General features: G+C 42.0%; 1 protein-coding gene across 2 annotated transcripts; it reads right to left on the bottom strand.

Moving 5' to 3' along the window:
* Nucleotides 1-124: 124 nt before the first annotated feature.
* EIF3M (eukaryotic translation initiation factor 3 subunit M) lies at nt 125-13640 on the bottom strand (the record flags this gene model as incomplete). Of its 2 annotated transcripts, XM_079537816.1 has the most annotated exons (11): nt 125-295; nt 714-774; nt 1259-1402; nt 4390-4471; nt 4945-5044; nt 6342-6425; nt 10943-11037; nt 11560-11683; nt 12108-12246; nt 12806-12938; nt 13599-13640. In XM_079537816.1, the coding sequence occupies 11 exons, from the start codon at nt 13638-13640 to the stop codon at nt 175-177; spliced, it is 1125 nt and encodes a 374-aa protein (XP_079393942.1). In that variant the 3' UTR covers nt 125-174. The 2 variants fall into 2 exon arrangements, with proteins under 2 accessions (XP_079393942.1, XP_079393943.1); XM_079537817.1 differs by lacking the exons at nt 11560-11683; nt 12108-12246; nt 12806-12938.
* Nucleotides 13641-17982: the final 4342 nt, after the last annotated feature.

Genomic DNA, 17982 nt, shown 5'->3' with positions numbered 1-17982 from the left:
ATTTCTAATTATATAAGAAAATCAACAAGAGATTTTCCCACATTTTATTGCTTTTCTGTTCCACTTTAGAATACTCATCTTCTTCAAACCAATTGTATACATTTTGGAAACATTCACTCATGGTCAAGGTTTTGAATAAAATGTATCTATTGCAAGACGATTCTAGGTTATGCTTTAGGTGTCTGAGAGACTGAGAAGACTGTTTTTGACTTGATTCAAATTTTGTTTCCAGGTGTTTAGAGTATCATACAATTGCTGCCACTGCTGCTTTCCAAAAGTCCGATGTGTGCTGTGACTAGAGAAGTAAAACAAGATCAGGTGATTATTAGATGTAATACTCGCCTAGCAATTCTTTTACAGCATTACTTAAATCTCACACGTGAGCAGGGAAGTTTTTATTTTCTGTAAGAAGCTGCACTTCACCAGTTACAGAATTCTGTAGCCTTCCCAAATATTTAAAGCAACCTAGTCATTAGTATTCTTGTCACTATTAGGTCATTAAATGAAATGTGCTGGAAAATAGGACTCTTTCATTAAATAAGCTAATCACATTCAGTCTGAGCTTTAATAAAATTATGATAAATAGCAACTACTTAACTATCACCAAGTGCTAGGAACAATACCTTGCCTCTAGTTAAAATATTCTACAACTGTAAGTGAAATAATTAGAACACACTAAGTTCTACAACATGCTACGAAGAATTAAGTCTTACCTGACAACTACTTTCCTCTGTGTCTGATCTATTTTGCAGTATACCATCTTTGTCTTTACAGCTGCAAAAAAGAAATGCTGTTTTAAGCCCTATTTTCAAGACAGGGTGATGTCACGTTGCATAAGCCTCCTATAAAACAGTAGTTCACCTAACATTGTTTTGCTGCCAGCTTTAACAATTCAATAGGCAGAAATGCAAAATGATGTTATAAGATGGATGTATCTTGCTCTTATCGATGTCAAACTGAACTATTCAAGAAGCTTATAAAAATAATAAATACTCCTACAAACCAATAGTTTTAATGACAGCAAACAACACCAGGTGACAAACCTGTAAACAATTTATTAGACAGAATTATTTGAAATATGTTTCCCATGACTAAGAAAGTAACTCTTTCAAAGTCATACATTCAAGCACAAAAGTTTTACAGATACTTCTATACTGGAATAGAATTAAACATTTCTCTCACTGTTTAATATTAGCTCAGAAGACTATATAGGGTACAATTCATTAGCACTGTATAAAGTACTTGGTACAGCTCTTACCATCAATGACAAATGCTTCTACATCATCAGCTCCAATCTGAAGTTCCTGTTGCATTGTGTCAAATGATATTTCTTTATTCTCTACAGCCATGCCCATGAAAGTAAGTAGCCTCATTTTTGCCATATTCTGTTCATGCAACAAGCCTGTGTGAAAAGTATTGACGGTTTATGGATATTAATTCAAGAATACCTAGTTTACTTTTCATGGTTTTTACTACATATTCTTCCAATAATTTAGAATTTCACATAGTGAAAACATTCTACCTGGTAATATTTATTCCTGCATCCTCCTTGCTAAAGCACCTACTTTACTCATGAATTCACCAAGACCCAATCATCAGTAAAATGAATATCCAAAAGGAAGAGAGTGCAGAGTTTTATGAACCACTGAGGACATCATCTTTACAGAACTTGGGCTGTAAGGGCACAGGTGATGTTTTTAGTTGGATCATCAGGAAGCATAGCAGTGCACTGCAAGAAAAATACCTGGTGATGTCAAAGCCTTCCTCCAGCCTCACTGCTCATTCACATGTATGTACTTTAAAAGACTGTCATGGCTCAGCAGCATAACATTTCTGTCCCCTAAACACGTGTTCTGAGTAGCTGCTTACACTGTATTACAAAAGCACTAAGTTACATGCATGTTCACTGCTTCTACTATCTAAAAAAAAAAAAGTGCTCTGCAAGAGCATGTAAACAGGTGCCAAGATGTGTTAGAGCTTTTGCAAGGTAGTATGAATGGCAACTCTGAGAACAGAACCCTGGGCTTGCACAGGTAAAGCTGAGTTCTCTCTCCTGAAAAAGTGCAGGCAAACAGAGCTGCCCTTGGATGAGCCAAGGCCTTTCTTTATCAAGTTCTCCGTGGCACCAACTAGGCTTCACTGGAGGTTCCTTTAAAATGAGCAGCAATCATTTGGTTTTGGAGTGACATTATAAGCATCCACACGGCCTCACTAAATATTTAAGTTTGGAATTTATAACATCCGTACTCTAATAGGAAAGCACATTAGTAGAGGACATCATGTTGTGTTAATTAGCTGTAATTATGATGCAGGCTCCCTATTTGGCACCAATTCAACAAAAACGTGATCACTATAACTCATACGAATGAGGAGCATCAGAAAATATACCTGAGTTTAATGGAAATCTACAAGCATCAAAAAATCAATTAGCACGCATTAACCCTAATTAACAAATGCAAATGAGATGCTGATTAACTTTCTGAAAAAGGCTGCTGATAATACCAGATTAAATGTGGACATGTTAGGGCGACTCAGTTGACACAGACAATGCTACTGCTGGCCTAAGTTGTCAGCATTAATAAAACAACAAATTGTAACCAACTGAAGCCACCTGTAGGAGCCTTCACTGCACAGCTTTCGTGGACCAATCTTAACTGGCTCTGACCCAAACCAAGCTGATTTTGCAACAGCTCTGAAATTAACAACATCCTTCTTTATTTGAAGCCCAACACTTGAGAGAATTGGGAGAGAGAAAGAGAATGATTAAACACACGTGTTTTGGGGCACAGATCTGGATGTTTTAGAGCAGTGCTGAATGCCTCCTCAAACAATCATACTGTGCTCTGCATTGACCTGCCGCTGCTTTTCAGAAGGCATAGCTGAAAGAAGTAGACCAAGTTCCAAGCATTGCAGTTGGAACTGCTTCAGAATCTCTACCTTAGCCACAGCTGAAAGGCATTCAGAATTTCCTGAGTGCACCACAAAGAAGGTGAGAAATCAAGGCAAGGCGGAAGGTGGTTTTTCAAAACAGCTGTACAGATATTGAAGGGTTTTGCTAGATCACCTGAATACCAGACATATTGAAAATAGGGAGACCTTATACTCACAGTTAAACGTAGATACAGGAAGGCAAAGCAAAATAAATGATGACTGTTGTATGATGTACAGATATAAGCACAGATGCATTTTAAGCTAATACTTCCACAGGCGAGTACCAAACTGATAAACCATTCCAACACATAAAAGTAACTGCTATATAAAAAAATCTCTCCCCTTAGAAAGAGAAGTATAAAATGTCCACACAGTGAATGTTTAGATAGAGAGACAAGCGATCATGTTATCCTGTGCACACATGTACGAACTACTGAAAACTTGCTGCTAATTTTTATCTTTAAAAAAAAGAACAAAACTATTATTTTAATACTCAGAGTACCAGCACTTTTGAGGGTAATTATTCCCAGAATTATACCACACTCCATTAAACAAAATAATGCATATGTTAAAAGGCTGCACTAAACTCAGCTTTAGCAAAACTATGCCTTTATTCAAATGCATTCACTTCGTGTTCAAGTGTCATTTCAAAATCAAAGTTATAAAAAAAAAAAAAAAAATCAGATTTTATGGAAACATTTATTCATTACTAATATGTCAAAACCTTAATGCAGTAATAAAAAAATCTGCATCATTGAGCAATTTCTGCATTGTCACTGACCCCTGTCCTAAAAAGCTGGAATATAAAAAACGTAATTTTAATGCACGCAATAGCTTATGAACCAGTGCTCCTTTGAAACAGTCAATTACACATCAACGGGGGAGTGTCACAGTGTTAATTACTACTCCTTTTTTCCACAGTGTGTAAATAAAGAGGGTGCTGACATTAACATTCCATCACATCGCTCCATGTGATGAAACAAATTAACTGGGACAGACTGTGACTTGCCAGGTCTAACGCATCAGCACACGCGCACACAGCACACTGCCTGCATCTCTTACCTTGCAGTTCAGGGCAACTATCTGAGGTATTTGCTGTTATAAAGTTACTGATCATTAAAAAAACACTGTGAAGAGATTTACACAAGCTGCTGTCTCGCTTATTGGAGTTGTCATCTCCGACCCAGCCTGACGTACCAATGCAGTAAATATTCCCTCCCGAAGGGTTTAAGGGAATGAAGTGGAGAAGAACAGATTCTATTTGAAACCCCCAAAACAGCTTGTTCTAGCATATATAAGAAACCACACTTAGTCTGAGAGGTTACAGTCTGATCCACTGTTTAGGAAAAAAAAAAATCACTATTAAAATTCTGTCTTTGATATTTGGGTTGGAACTGAAGTCCTCTGCAGGTTCTATAATCTAAGCCATGTCAGAAATACAACGACTTGAAAACTTACCCAGGGAGTCAATGAAGTCTTTGTTGTTCTGATAAAACTTGACATAGGATACTAGCTTAGCGCTTACAAAAATTGTCAAAAGCTAGAAGATGGAAAACAAATGTAAGAATAGTTTAAAGATTTTCTGTTTCCCTCTTTGGAGAATGCACAGACACATAAAACACCGTAAACACTACTGAACTGGGAAAAAACCAACAAATAAACAACCCCCATAACAATAAAAGCTGCAGTTCTTCAAAAGTCTCCTACTGAAAGCCAAGGGCAATCTGTGCTGTGCTTATTTTCTCAGATCAGAAAGACAGTTTTGCCAAAAGAATTCATGGTGAAGGTGCAACTTGTAACTCATCTTCCAAAGCTTCTGAAGGGAAGCTTTCTGTTACACATCTTACACGTAACATTTTAATTTTCTGATTCTAAGAACATTTTTTAAACAATAGTACATTGCAACTCGAGATTAATGACGCAGACCACTCTTCCAATGAATTTCCACAGACACTAACGAAGCACGGGCTTCCTAAGACATTAAACCAGCTTGCTAAAGAGAAAGCTACTCACATCATGAATAAGTTCGCCCTCCAAAAATTTGACTGGTTTCAAGGCGAGAAGATGGTCAAAGAGAAAGGTATTTGGATCTTTCAATGCTCGTACAATACATCTAATTAGAAAAGAAAGATAATTACTTGCACAGCAATACACATTTTAAATGCAACTCCATTTGTTTTTCTTTGCTTTCCAGGAGATATTCCAGGGTTGTCAACTACGCTTAAATATGAGGCATGTCACATTCCTAAGTAACTTTAATCTTTGCTTCACAGTTGGAAAAAAACAAGAGAGCAAACGCTCAGTACTCTGCCCCACATCACAATTAAAGTTCGCCAGGTGGTAGGACTACAGATGAACCTACCGTATCCGACTGTACATTTATTACAGCCAAACCTTCATTCCTCGTGGTGTTTTTACTGTCCTCCTAAAATTTCATAGAATTAAGTCGTTTAGGAAGATTAATTATACTTGAACATGTGACATAAAGCAGAGAAAACCTCAATACCAAACACTGCAAGACCTATGATTTATCAGTTGCAGCTCCAGACTATAAACAGTCCTAAAGTGTTTCTAGAACTCTAGATGAAAGCATTTGCTCGACAGCACATCAGAAGACTGTTAGTGCTGCAGCAGTGCTGATGGCCTACACCACGACCCTGCCACGTAACGCACGCCCAGAAGAACCTCAAGTCTGCCTGGACTCAGCAGTGCGGTCAGCTCTAAGGAGGAACGTTCTCTGAGACCCGAAAGGCCTCCATGGTGCTCACTGACGTTTTCATTTTCTTATGCACAGATGTTTTAATTTTCCAAACGAGTCCTGATTTTTCTGCAAACTTACGTACAAGCTATTTCACACACAGCAGATCTATGTAACTCACTAAAAACCTGCGTTAGTCAGAGCAGTGGCAGGCAGAATGCAGAATTTTGCCTTTGGGAAAACACACTGTTAAGAACCAATTTTACTTCCAGCATATCCACCGAGAAGTTTTATTTGTTTTTCATATTCTTAGCATTTGCTCCTAGAAAAGAGAGCAATAATTTCAACAGAAGGTGCTATCTGAAAAGAACGCTTAAGTTAAAGATTCAAATAACCAGCAAGTTAAAAAAAATAAAAAAAATCTGAAATCCAGGACGCCAAATCAACTTTGGATACGTTGAGGTACCTGATGTAAACCACCTATTTTACAAAAGTTCAGCAGTGAGCAGCACTATTCCTGAGTGCTTCCACTGTGGAGTGAACCTAGAAACACCCAAACCTACCATAGGCTGCAAACCCTTCATCAGGCCAGCAGTGCCACAGAAAAAAGGCCTCTGCCAACAAGGCCATTCCATCCTCTTTCACACGAGGCCATCGACACGATACTGCAATACAGTAAAAACTTGTGAGGAAGCCAGGAAGGCAGCATTACCTGTGAGCATCAACTCTAGCCTGGGAAGCGTTGTCCTCTGTGTAACTCCCCAGCAGTTCCACCATTACTTTTGCTGCGGTATCGCTGGAGAAGAAAAACAAAGTCACCTTAGGACTGCTGAAAAACTACTTCCAAAACACTCAAATATTTAAATAATTCCATCATGATGTTGCAGGTCAAGTTAAATTACACTTGAAAAGATGTAGATGATCCATTTTAATTCTAGTGGAAAGAACAAATTAACTAGATGTATTCTTTCAATTCTTGTTCTACAAAATGTTTATCTTCACCCTTCATTTCATTCTCTTAAATTGATAAATTACCTGCTGGTTATGGAAAAAGCTTTCTGAGCTAGGAACAGCTTTATATGGTTCACTAGAACGCTCCTCTTATGCACATCTGGATTTAATCATTGCAGAATAAGTAGCACTGCAAAGTTTATTTCAAATGTAAGACGGCATATCTTCAACAATATTTATGGTCAGAAAAATAGCTGCGTAAAAGCTCCCTTTTCTTCTTTCACAGATTGTCTCCAAGTACTCAGAGTGAGAGCTGCTCGTTTCACTGATGCAGTTAAGTGGCCAGCAATCCAAGCAACTCAGGCTGCCATGAAGCAAGCAGCTCCCAACGCTGTGCTGACAGACAGCTTCTGGGAAAAAAAAGCATTCATTCTGAGAAAAAGGAGTAAACTCTGAGCCTTGTCTACCCAGATGATTTTTTTAAACAGCTCAGTGTTACTGCAAACCATTCCAAGACAGATAAGAAAGAGACTGTGTCCTTTCAATTAATTTTTATTTATTTTTATGCGTAAGTTCTCACCACTAGTGAGGCCAGCAACTTCTGATGCTTCTTTACAAAGTCTTCAGCCATAAAACAAAACACAAAAAGCATCATCCTATTTCTTATGGGATCCTCATTAACTACGAAGATAGTAGCTGCGATAGTTTGTCCAGACAGACAACAGACTTCATTGATGCCTCCTTAGTACTTAATACGGACACAGTAGGGTCTGGGTGCAGATACAACCAACACCTGGTAACAAGAACAGGAGCTCTGCAGAAATTCCCCGTGCATTCATACAGTCTGGCAACTGCTTTGGTGCAGGTATCCTTGGGATCCCCTTCGTGCAGTACTTCCTGAGGGCACAGGAAGGAAGGATGCTGTTCTGTCTGAGCTACAATGCAAAGCTACATTCTTCCTTCAAAGTGCTTCAATTGCAGATACAGGGAATTTCCCCCTGTGAAGAAATTTAACAGTATTCCAGTCGAAACACATATATAAGTAGGGTCTAGTGGACCTACAAAGTTTTCCTGAGATGAATAAACTGTGCAGCAAGAATGCATCAAGTTGCTTTAACTACTTAAAGCAATGGCAAAAATTGCACAAGAGAGGACTAAACCTACACAACACTATCAGCACGTCCCATATGGGTTTAACTAAGTGGCAGCACAAGCTAGAATGTCCGTTGCTTTTTTTTTCCATAGTTCAATGACTACCTTTATACGGGTATTTATCATAAAACTCATAAAATTGCTATTTGACAGCTTCTCTGCAGAGTGAAGTTTTGTGCTCCCAAAGATACCACCGATGTTTTGTGCTCCCACCTCTCACAGATGTGCAGTGCAAATACTCAGACATCACAGGAAGAAGGCATTATCTCTAATTCAAGAGGTCAGCCTATGCTTTGGCATGGCACCTGATACTGGTGTGCAGAAGAACAGATAGCCACGTAACAGTGAAATAAAACAAATTTAGGCAGCTTTGCACATATAAAGTTGCTTCAAAACGAATCCTTCCTATTTATTTCCATGAAAACTACAAAGAGCACAGTAACACTGTCTAATAGATCAAATTCCCAGCTACAAAACACAACTTTCAGCACAATCACTGCCATTTGCTATCCATTTTTGCCAGAGGTGAACAAGAGCCTGCACGCTGCACTCGTAAAAACCTGCATAGCTGACCAGAACATGGCTTGTCTTTCACACTGCTGTCGCCACTGCTGAAATGCATCACCCACCACCTCGCTGGGCTCACATCCCCTGCCTGGTCTTCGCTCCCAAGCTTCCTGTGTGAAACTCTTCTGAGTCTCAACAAATATGTCAGGATCATTCTACTCCTTTTATTCCTTCATCTGATTCTATTCAGCATCACACCAGTACTACACATCACGGTGTTTAAAGCACTAAGACAGGTCACCATTTTGCCAAAGGTTACTGCTAAAACTCTAAGCTACATCGGGCTGGAGCCTGGCATGAAATTCAGGGCCTCGTAGGAGAACACACCTCTTAGGCTGCAAACAAGACATGCCTGCCTGCAAAACTTCACCTGTAACTGGAAAAGAAAACAGGTTGGATTACCTAGCAGTTTCATACCAACACAGCTAGGCAAGTGCTGAACGTTAAGCAAGCTGACACAGAAAACTACCATAGAACCTTTATGGCAAGAATCAATCATAAGCAGCAGAGAAAGTAACTAACCTCTGGCAAAGTTCATTTGCCAAATACAAGAACCCAGAAACACGCAACACCAGCTGTCAATTTTCCAGCTGCCGCTACCGATTTTTCTTTAGCCGATCGATGGAAAGATAAGAGTGCCTCTTCAAAGAGCTCAAGGCAATTCTGATCATCAGAAAAAAAGAAACTTCCATCAGGGATGGAAAAGATTCGATAAAACAAGCTTTTCAGGAGCTGTTTGCTACCAAGTTGGCTGGGGAAAGCCACCTCTTCTGCCACATGAACTGAAGTTAAAACATAAAAGAAGCCAAAGGACCAAGATCCCATTCCTTTCAACAACGTTTTTTTTCTCCTTGATCATAAATCAACAAAGTAACTGAGGTATGATTTTTACTGCTTATTTTTCAGTTCCCACTTATCTTCCCATACCGCTGCACCGAGCAGCATTCCTGTGTGCTACAGCTGGAATGCTGCTGTGCGTTTCCCATACGATTGCAAATACTGCCCACTGATCCAGGAGAGTGAACCAGGTCAAAGGTGCTGGGGTCACTTCTTGTTTTCTTTCCTGGAGAAGAGTGTAAGTGCTCTGAAAAATTGCTCTACTCACTGCAAAGCTCACTGCAACAGATGGAAAGGACACCGAGTGCAGAAGTAATATATTACAGAGTTTGTAGAAGTTTTTAATGCCTCACTTAAAAAATATTACTGGTAAGCAAAAATGTCATTTTTTTCTGAAACTGGGCAGCTAACTGCTGAATAACCTTGGCAGTAAGCTTACTGTAGCACCGAGAACAAAAGCTAGAAGTTTAATTCACATATTTTGATAGTAAAACTAGTTAAAACATAATTCGCTACGAAATATGGGAAGAGCTAATTAAAACCTCTGAATAAATCAATAGGATGAGAAATATTTCAGGAGTAAGAGCATTACAGCTTATGAGTGTAATCCTGTAAAACAGAAGTGCTATGTTGTATATGAAGTGCAATTAACATTTTTGCAATGATTTTGACCAGTTTAAATCTGTTATGAAGCATCATCAATGCAAAAGCATTTTAACGTTAATGACAGGAAATTGCCTTCATGTTGCAGCTCAGAGTAACAACTCCATGAGGATTAATCACCCCTAAATGGAGATTCAGTAAAAATGATCCTGCTCTGCTGACACAGCGTTTGCAGGCTACAGTTGCACGAGGCCAGAATAAGCTAACTCTCCTGCCAGAAAAAACTCTCCTCCTACTGTGACAGCTCCACACCTGCCTTTCTTCCGCAGAAAGGTCACCTCCCCATCCAATCCACTGTACAGCTGCACAAGTGCCTGCAGCAGCGTGTGCACACAGACAAACGGACGGGGAAAGAAGCTCTTCCTTCTGCAGCAGCACAGTGTCATGCACATACAGGAAATGCTGCTCTCCCTCCTGCCACAACCCGCAGCAGGGACAGTTTAGACAGGGCCATACAGTTGTGGAATACATGCTGCAACCACTTCAGCCCGTATCAACAGCCCTGGCCAATACATTCTAATCACCCTAGCACGTATCCAAGATTAATTGATGACAACTCTCAGTTAAGATTTACACTAATTTACAGGCACGGTACAGACAGCATTGCTTTACATGCCAGAACACACTGGTCTGCCAAGTTTGTTAGATCAAAGATGCCTCTTACGATCCAGGATAATGATTTAAAATAGTCAAGCAGGTATTCTGCAGACATTAATTTTGATGACTGCTAGAAATCTTTGTCTTAAAGGTAATGTTTATATTAGAAGACTGATTCCGTTAACTGTGATTGATAAGCCTCCCAAAGTCATTAAAAGAGACAGCACTGCCATGCACCAACACGTCAAAAGTGCAATTAAACTTATGCCTAATAAACCTGGCATAACACTACCATGCTTGAAGATTAACATTTACAAAAAGGAATAGTTTTATTTTGGGAGTCTGTAGCTGATTCACTACTAATTAATATTCTCTAAGAGACGGTTTAATGCAAGACTGCTTAAAACAAAAGAGAAAGCAACAGATATATTTGGACTGAATTATTAGTTCAGATTAATTTTACAGGTGCCATGAGAAACAGTTCTCCTAATATGACTTGCAGTACATCGATGTAAAACGCAGTGATCTATTCCTTGTTTTTTATACCTCTTTTTGCAGTCTACGAGGACATCATACAGCAGCCTTAGAAGAGTGTGCTTTTTGTCTGTGCTGAGGTTCCAGTCAGAAATCCATTTTCGGACCTAAGTAAAATACAAGTGAAAAGGAAGCACTGGAAAAAAGCTAAAAGAAAACTGTAGTTATTGACTCTCAAGCAGAAAAGGATTCAAAAGAATCTTTCACAGAGATCTATCCTCTGCATCCTCTGACTAGCAGGCTCCCCATGTACAATGTAGAAGTTTCACCACAAGAAGTCTGCATTCTCTGTGTTACTCCTTAAGGACAAGAAATTCCAATACTCTGTGATTCCAGAGCATGGAACACCATGTCCCCAGTTCCTGGTCTAAGCTCCTCGCTGTCGTTATATCGCAAGAAACACCCATGGAACTATGGGCAGAAGCAGAGACAAAAAATAAATGGCAGCTCCATCTAGATTCCACATGTAGACCTTTAAAAGGTAAAAGGTTTTGTGTTCTACATTTCTATTTCATAGGCTCTAGCAATTTTTAGCAGGAAGAGATGGCCTGTTTCAACTCCGAGTAATACTTAGTGAAATGCAGTGCGGTTAATACAGAGGCCACCACCTGCAGCACCACAGTAATTACCTGATCTAATTCAGTTGGAATGTACTGGATGGCACCACATGATGAAGCCACTTTAAGAAGGCTGCAGTACACTGTGTATCTCACAGGAGTGTTCTTATCCATACCATGGAAGAGATTGCTCAGTCTAAACCACAAACAACAAAAAACTGAGTTAAAAAGGCTTAGGAAAACATTTAGGAAAAAAGGAATGCGTATCAACGTTTCCAGTCATGCGTGTGCTTGTACAAAGCACCTGGCAGCACCATAAGTCCATGCTGAATTGTAACAGTGTTCAGTTTTATAACAGGTTCCAGCAGAGAAGCCAAAAGCTCTGTGCATTTTTAAGTTCACAATACTTAGCAAAGAAAGTATAACAGTAATTGATTTTATGATGAGTAGTATTCAGGTTGTTTTTTTGTTTTGTTTTGGTTTTTTTTTTTTTTTACATTTTTCCCCACAACAGACAAATCTTAATCCGACATCCTATGCTTTGATTTAGAGAGATGCACAAAATAATGCACTCACTCTGCAAGATAGCACTGCCTCACCTTTCTCTGTGAAATACTTACAGCTGCAGCCTGAGGGACGGGCGCTCTCCTTCCCGAAATTTCACTAACTTCTCACACAGACTTTCAATCAGTGCTTCTTGTTTGTCGGGTTCCAGGATCAGAAGCAAAGAGACTACGCTGTTCATGACACTCTCAACATCTGCACAGAACAAAATATGCAGCTGTTTAGAATTGCCAGCAACCCTCATCATCAGTAGCAGCTATTTGGTGCTGCAGTTACCTCTGCTGTGCATACTCATTTTGCAAAATACTGCAAAAGATAAAACACCAACATTGCCAATGTTTTCTTCAGAATATACAAGAGATTCGGCTCAACATGGTCTTCTAGTCTCCTAGTCGCAGACGTTTAGTCTTGACTGTTTTGCTACCTGTTTGATCTGTCACCAGAAACATTAACTAGCCCTGAGTCTTTATCAAATAACTCTTAGAGGGAAAACTGGTTTCATATACAACTCAGGTGCCTTCATAACAAGCACAGCCTCACTCCACTGCTGACTCCTTCAAAGGAAGAAGGGAGGGGCAGAGCAAATGCAAATTTCACATGGCCTTGCTGGAAGTAAGTACCTGCAGTTTCACAAATACGCATGTGTTAACGTGCAAGCAATGCAACACAGCTCTAAATTCTGCTCACAGTTACTCATTTGAAAACATGAGTTGTGGTATGTTTAGCAGAACTGGTGACACTTGAAGTGACAAACCTTTGTCATCCTCTTTCAGGCACACATCACAAACTTCAATGATCTGTGCCAAGTCAACATGAAGTCCCCCTTCAGAGTTTTCTTCAGAGATTTCAGCTCCCTTGGACTTCAGGTAAGCTCGAAGTTCTGCAGCCTTAAAAGGAACACCCAAAACAGCCGGTTTGTGAACAGCGATGTTAAAGTAACAGAATTTCTTTCAGATTTTTCTTCCACAATCACTTCTCTTCCCCTGCTGCTCACGCAGCAGCTAACCTTGTTTGGCATCACCCAGTATCCCATAGCACGCCCTCTCCCCAACAACAGCATATAACCCGAACACCAGTTCAGTGTGAGGCAGGAACTGAGAGCATCACCTCACTGCTGAGCTTTCTCACAGTGGGTACGTGCCACAACTACAGAGTGCAAAGACAAAAACAGGCGAAGCCCATGACACGTACTGCTTTAGTACTGAAGTAGTTATCACTTCATAACAAAGCACTGCAGAAGAGACCACAGAGCAAAGCATGAGGGAGGTGGCAGCTCCTCAAGAGGCAGCGCCAAGACCAGGCGTCTCTCCGGACCCGGGCTTTCTTCAACGCGCTTCTTCCCACCCGAGCTGCGCCGCTGGGCGAGGAGCGCGGCAACCCCGGCACGACAGGGCCTCCCAGGGCCGGAGCCGCCTCCCAGCCTGAGGCCCGGCTCCTACGGCGGAGGGGCCCGCCGCGGGCAAACGGCTGCCCTCCCGCTTCTCGCTCCCCTCCCGGCCGCCCCGCGCCTGCCCGCAGTTCCGCCGGGCCGCCCCCCGACAGCGGACCTGGTCCTCTTCCGTGATGTCGATGAACGCGGGGACGCTCATGACTGCGGCACAGGCTGCCGCGGCCGGCCCGAGCACGCCGCCGCACCGGAAAGACGGAGCGGCTTCCGGTGCCGCGAGACACCCACTTCCGCTTCCTCGGGGAGGGGAGAGGCGCGTGGGGGGTGCCGGGAGGGCGGGGGGAAAGGGGGGACGCGCTCGCGCCACGCCTTCACCTGGCGCCCCCTTCGCGCCGCGCGCTCGGCTCGTGCCCCACTTTCCCACCCCGCTTTCCCGCCCGCGCCTCGCGCCGCAGCTCGCGGCCGTTGGTGCTGAAGGGCTCTGAGGCGGCGGCTGCGAAGGCGCGAGTTGGGAGGTAGCTGGGAAGAGCCGGCAGTTGGCAACTGACAGCGAACTCGGGGGATTGACGGCGTGAAGTGACAAAATCGCACCGTGCTTAAAAATACAGTGGGCTGTTTTTGTTGTCCTGGAAATTCCCTCTAAAAACGTCGTGATTCTCAGTAAATCGAATCCCGACGGATTCGCTGTTTGGACAGCAGGAGTTCCACCCCGGAAGAATTAAGATGATGGATGATAGCTGGGGTGGAACTGTGCATCAGGCAGCCCGCTTTGAATATAGAAGGGGCAGTCTGTGTCCTGTGAGATTGCCGACATAACAACTGGAAGAGGTGCCAGGGCCGTGGAATTAGGGCAGTGTGAGCAGTCGGTCACAATCCGGAGTTGTGGAATGCTGAGATCCCCGGGGCAGCCTGTGCTCCCTGTGGCCGAACGCTGAGTGCGTGGAGATCCACGTGGGTCACAACTAACACGCGTTGAGGTGATCCTGGCCATAATCCCTTTGGGCTCCCCCTCACCAAGTGTTTCGAGAGAGATTTTTAATGTACGTTTCATCTAAAATGTTTAAAGCACCGGTGACTCCAACCTTTTATCGCTAATGGCAGAATTAATTGTTCTTACTCTTACCACATTACATAGCGACTGAAGAAAGCAAAGTCCTTTGGCTGGCACACCTTTGAGATCAACAGCTTTTTAAAAGTTAGGTTTTAGAGACGAGTGTAGAAACTGGTCCTCTTCTGTTAAAAACATTAGCAAAGGGCTATTCTTCAATATAAAAGAGAAGCATAGGTTTTATGATGGCGTATTTTCCCTCCTCAGATTTTTTTATTCTTATTTTTATTACAGTTCTGTATCTAGTTGCTAGTGTAGCTAGTTGTACCCATCGTGACTTGCAGAGAGAAAAGCATCCTGTAAACTTAATTCCCTCAGGCGGTAATGGTGCTGCATACAGCCCCCTGCCCCTCTCCCACCTGCAAACCTGAGCACGTAGCAGCCAGATCTACTTATGGAGTCTGAACACCACAGCAGCGCTAGCATCCGCATCTGTGTTTCCAAAGCTGAGCACACATGGTGAAAGCCATGACTCACACTGGTTTTTATGCTTGTATTCCTTTTGGATAGTACAGCTGGCACACAGGGAGGAATAAGAATAATATGTGTACATCTGGTCTGCTGCAGATCTGCAGGAGGCATTTCAGGTGCCGAAGCCCAGTGTCACTTGGTGTCTTAGATATTGTGCGTGGCTGCAAACTGCCACGAGGCTCCCAGGGCTCACGTGCTGTGCCATGCTCATAGGTGTCTCAGGTGCCCCAGGGCCCTGAAATGGCTCTGTTTGTGCAGGGAATCGACTCGTCTCCCTGTGTCTGCTTTTTGTTCAGGTAGTGTACCCAGATGGAGGTTTGTTGTGTGTTACTCTAAATATACAAAAATAAAATAGCCATTGATCGTAGAGGGATGACAGGACATGCTTCTGAAGAGCTCTGCTGAAATATCCACATATGGTGTGTTGCACGATACTTTATTTGTCCCGGAAGAATTAAGATGATGGATGATAGCTGGGGTTTGAACTTGTGCATCAGGAAGTCCACTTTGAATATAGAAGGGGCAGTATGTGTTTTGTGAAACTACCAGTGTAAAGAGGATGTTGTAGAAGACTGGGTTTCAGTTTTATCAGAATGATGACATCTCTGTGGGAACAAGGCAGTTGTTTATAATCCTGTTTGCAGACTGCGGAGCCGGTTGAGAAGCCGGGCACAGATGGGATGAAAGCTCTTGCCTGGAGAGTCGGAGATGCTGCAGAGGCTGCTGTGGTGCAGAGCCTTGAGGCCTGGGGTCAGGCAGCCCTGCGGCTGCAGGTCTGTGGAGCGGCTGGGAGCCGTGCTGTGCGGACAGGGCAGGGCAGCAGCTCACCCACAGGAGGCCCCGCCGTGTCAGAAGTGGCTGCCGTGTGCTGCATGAACATAGGCAGGCATGGAGGCAGAAACATCCCGCTGAGTCTTGGCTGAAGAGAGGGGAGAAGGTGTGCTTTGACTGGAACCCCCTGTACGCTGCTTTGGGTTCCGTTTAGTTTCTGCAGGCAGGCCAGAGGGGTGGAGTCTAAGGAAGTGATAGCCTGTCCTGCATGTGTTGAACATAGCGACTGAAGAAAGCAAAGTCCTTTGGCTGGCACACCTTTGAGATCAACAGCTTTTTAAAAGTTAGGTTTTAGAGACGAGTGTAGAAACTGGTCCTCTTCTGTTAAAAACATTAGCAAAGGGCTATTCTTCAATATAAAAGAGAAGCATAGGTTTTATGATGGCGTATTTTCCCTCCTCAGATTTTTTTATTCTTATTTTTATTACAGTTCTGTATCTGCGGTGACGAAGAGATGAAAGCAGAGTTGGTTCTCTGCAAAAAAGGTAAGGATAACTGTTTTTTGTGAAAACTGGCCTGGGAATGAACTGCAGTCACCTCCTCGATTCCTGCAATGCACTCTGTTTTGTGCTGAGTGCCCTCTTGAGGTCTTCAGCATACAATGACCTGGACTAGTCCTTGGCGCTCTGACTTCACCTGAGCTGTTCTGAGCCCTTCCGTTAAAGGCTTGTCCTCTTTCTCTCCCTCTCTTCCTCTCCCTTTTTTTTCCCCTTTCTCTTTTCCTTCTTTCCTTCTGTTTTTGTTTTGTTTTGTTTTGCTTTGTTTTCCACCTGTGGGAGAGGAGGAGAGGTGTTCTAACCAGCATAGACTTGGGGCACGCAGTTAGGACAGCAGTTACTGTAAATCATAAATGTGAGCAATGGATTGCCCTGAAAAGTTAGAATAAATGCTGGGTGTCATCCAAAATCCGCCCCATGTTCAGGAGCGTTGATTATCTTTGCTGATGTATAGAAATGTGCCCCCTGTTTAGCTTTCTGATTTTTTCTCCCTAGTTCTGGCTGGGACAAAGGCAGAAGTGCTGACAGACCCTGTGAGTCTCTTCTTGCAAGACTTACCAGAGGTCTCAGGGAAGCCTGATTCTCTTCCTCATCCCAGCCAAGTTCTGTGGGCAGAGAAACTGTGGATAGCTTCGGTAAGTGCAGCACTTTTGGGTGCTTCTCTGGTTTTCTTCTAAACTGTTTATGAATTGTTTGCCCGCTTATTTTGAATCTCCTGAGCATAAACAAACAAACAGACCTGCAGTTTTCCTAACCAGCATGCTGTCTGCATTCAAAATATTTTTAAACATTCTGAATGTAACAGACAAAACTCAAGACTGTGTCATTATTATGAGTAATAATTTGTTCTGACATGAAGTATTTTGCCTTTGAGCAGCCGTTAAAATACATTTTGTTTGGGGCCTAGGTGCACTTATTTTGCTGCTAGTACAGCAGGTGTTTTTCTTAACCATTTTTTTAGGAGAAATCCTAAGTTTAGAGGAAATGAGCAGTCGATTATTTAAATTTCCTGAGATTAGAGGAAGAACACTTTGCCAAACAATGCCTCTTCACTTCAAAACCTCTCCCCATAAATTATGCTAGGAGATCTTATTAAAAGTCTGTAAAAATTTCCTATTAAAAATGGTTGATTGCAGTCCAGACCATCACAGCTTTTGTGCTTTCAGTGAAATAGCACAGCTGTCGCAAAGAAATATGTTGTGAGACAAAAGGTTTTGTTTCCTTAGTCATAAATTATCTTTGCGATATCCGAAGTAAGATAAAACTTTCACTTATGTTTGAGTGAAGGAAGATGCCAGTGATAAGTTGTTCAAAAATCTATAAAAAGAATATAAGAATGTAGATCTAGATAGCAAATTAGAATCAGACTTCCTTTTTGTTTAAGCAATGCAGTTCTTTCTGAAGTCAGTGAAGATTATAAGCAGGGATAATAGCATAACTTAGCAAAGCACAGTGCCTTTATCTCGGTGGAACCTGAAGTTTAAGCTTTCAGCTCTGACCTTTGAGAACTATATGGTAGAATACCCTTTGTGTTGGCTAGTTTTTAAACCAAAGCTAAGCAGAACATGTAGCTTGGTTATGAATTATACCTGCAGGGGAAAAAAAAAAAAAAAAAAAGACCTTTTTTTAGAGATTTT

The sequence above is a fragment of the Tetrao urogallus genome (assembly GCF_951394365.1).
Source record: "Tetrao urogallus genome assembly, chromosome: 6".
NCBI lineage: Eukaryota > Metazoa > Chordata > Aves > Galliformes > Phasianidae > Tetrao > Tetrao urogallus.
The sequence above is the reverse complement of the archived record's forward strand: the minus strand, read 5'-3'. Positions and strand labels throughout refer to the sequence as shown.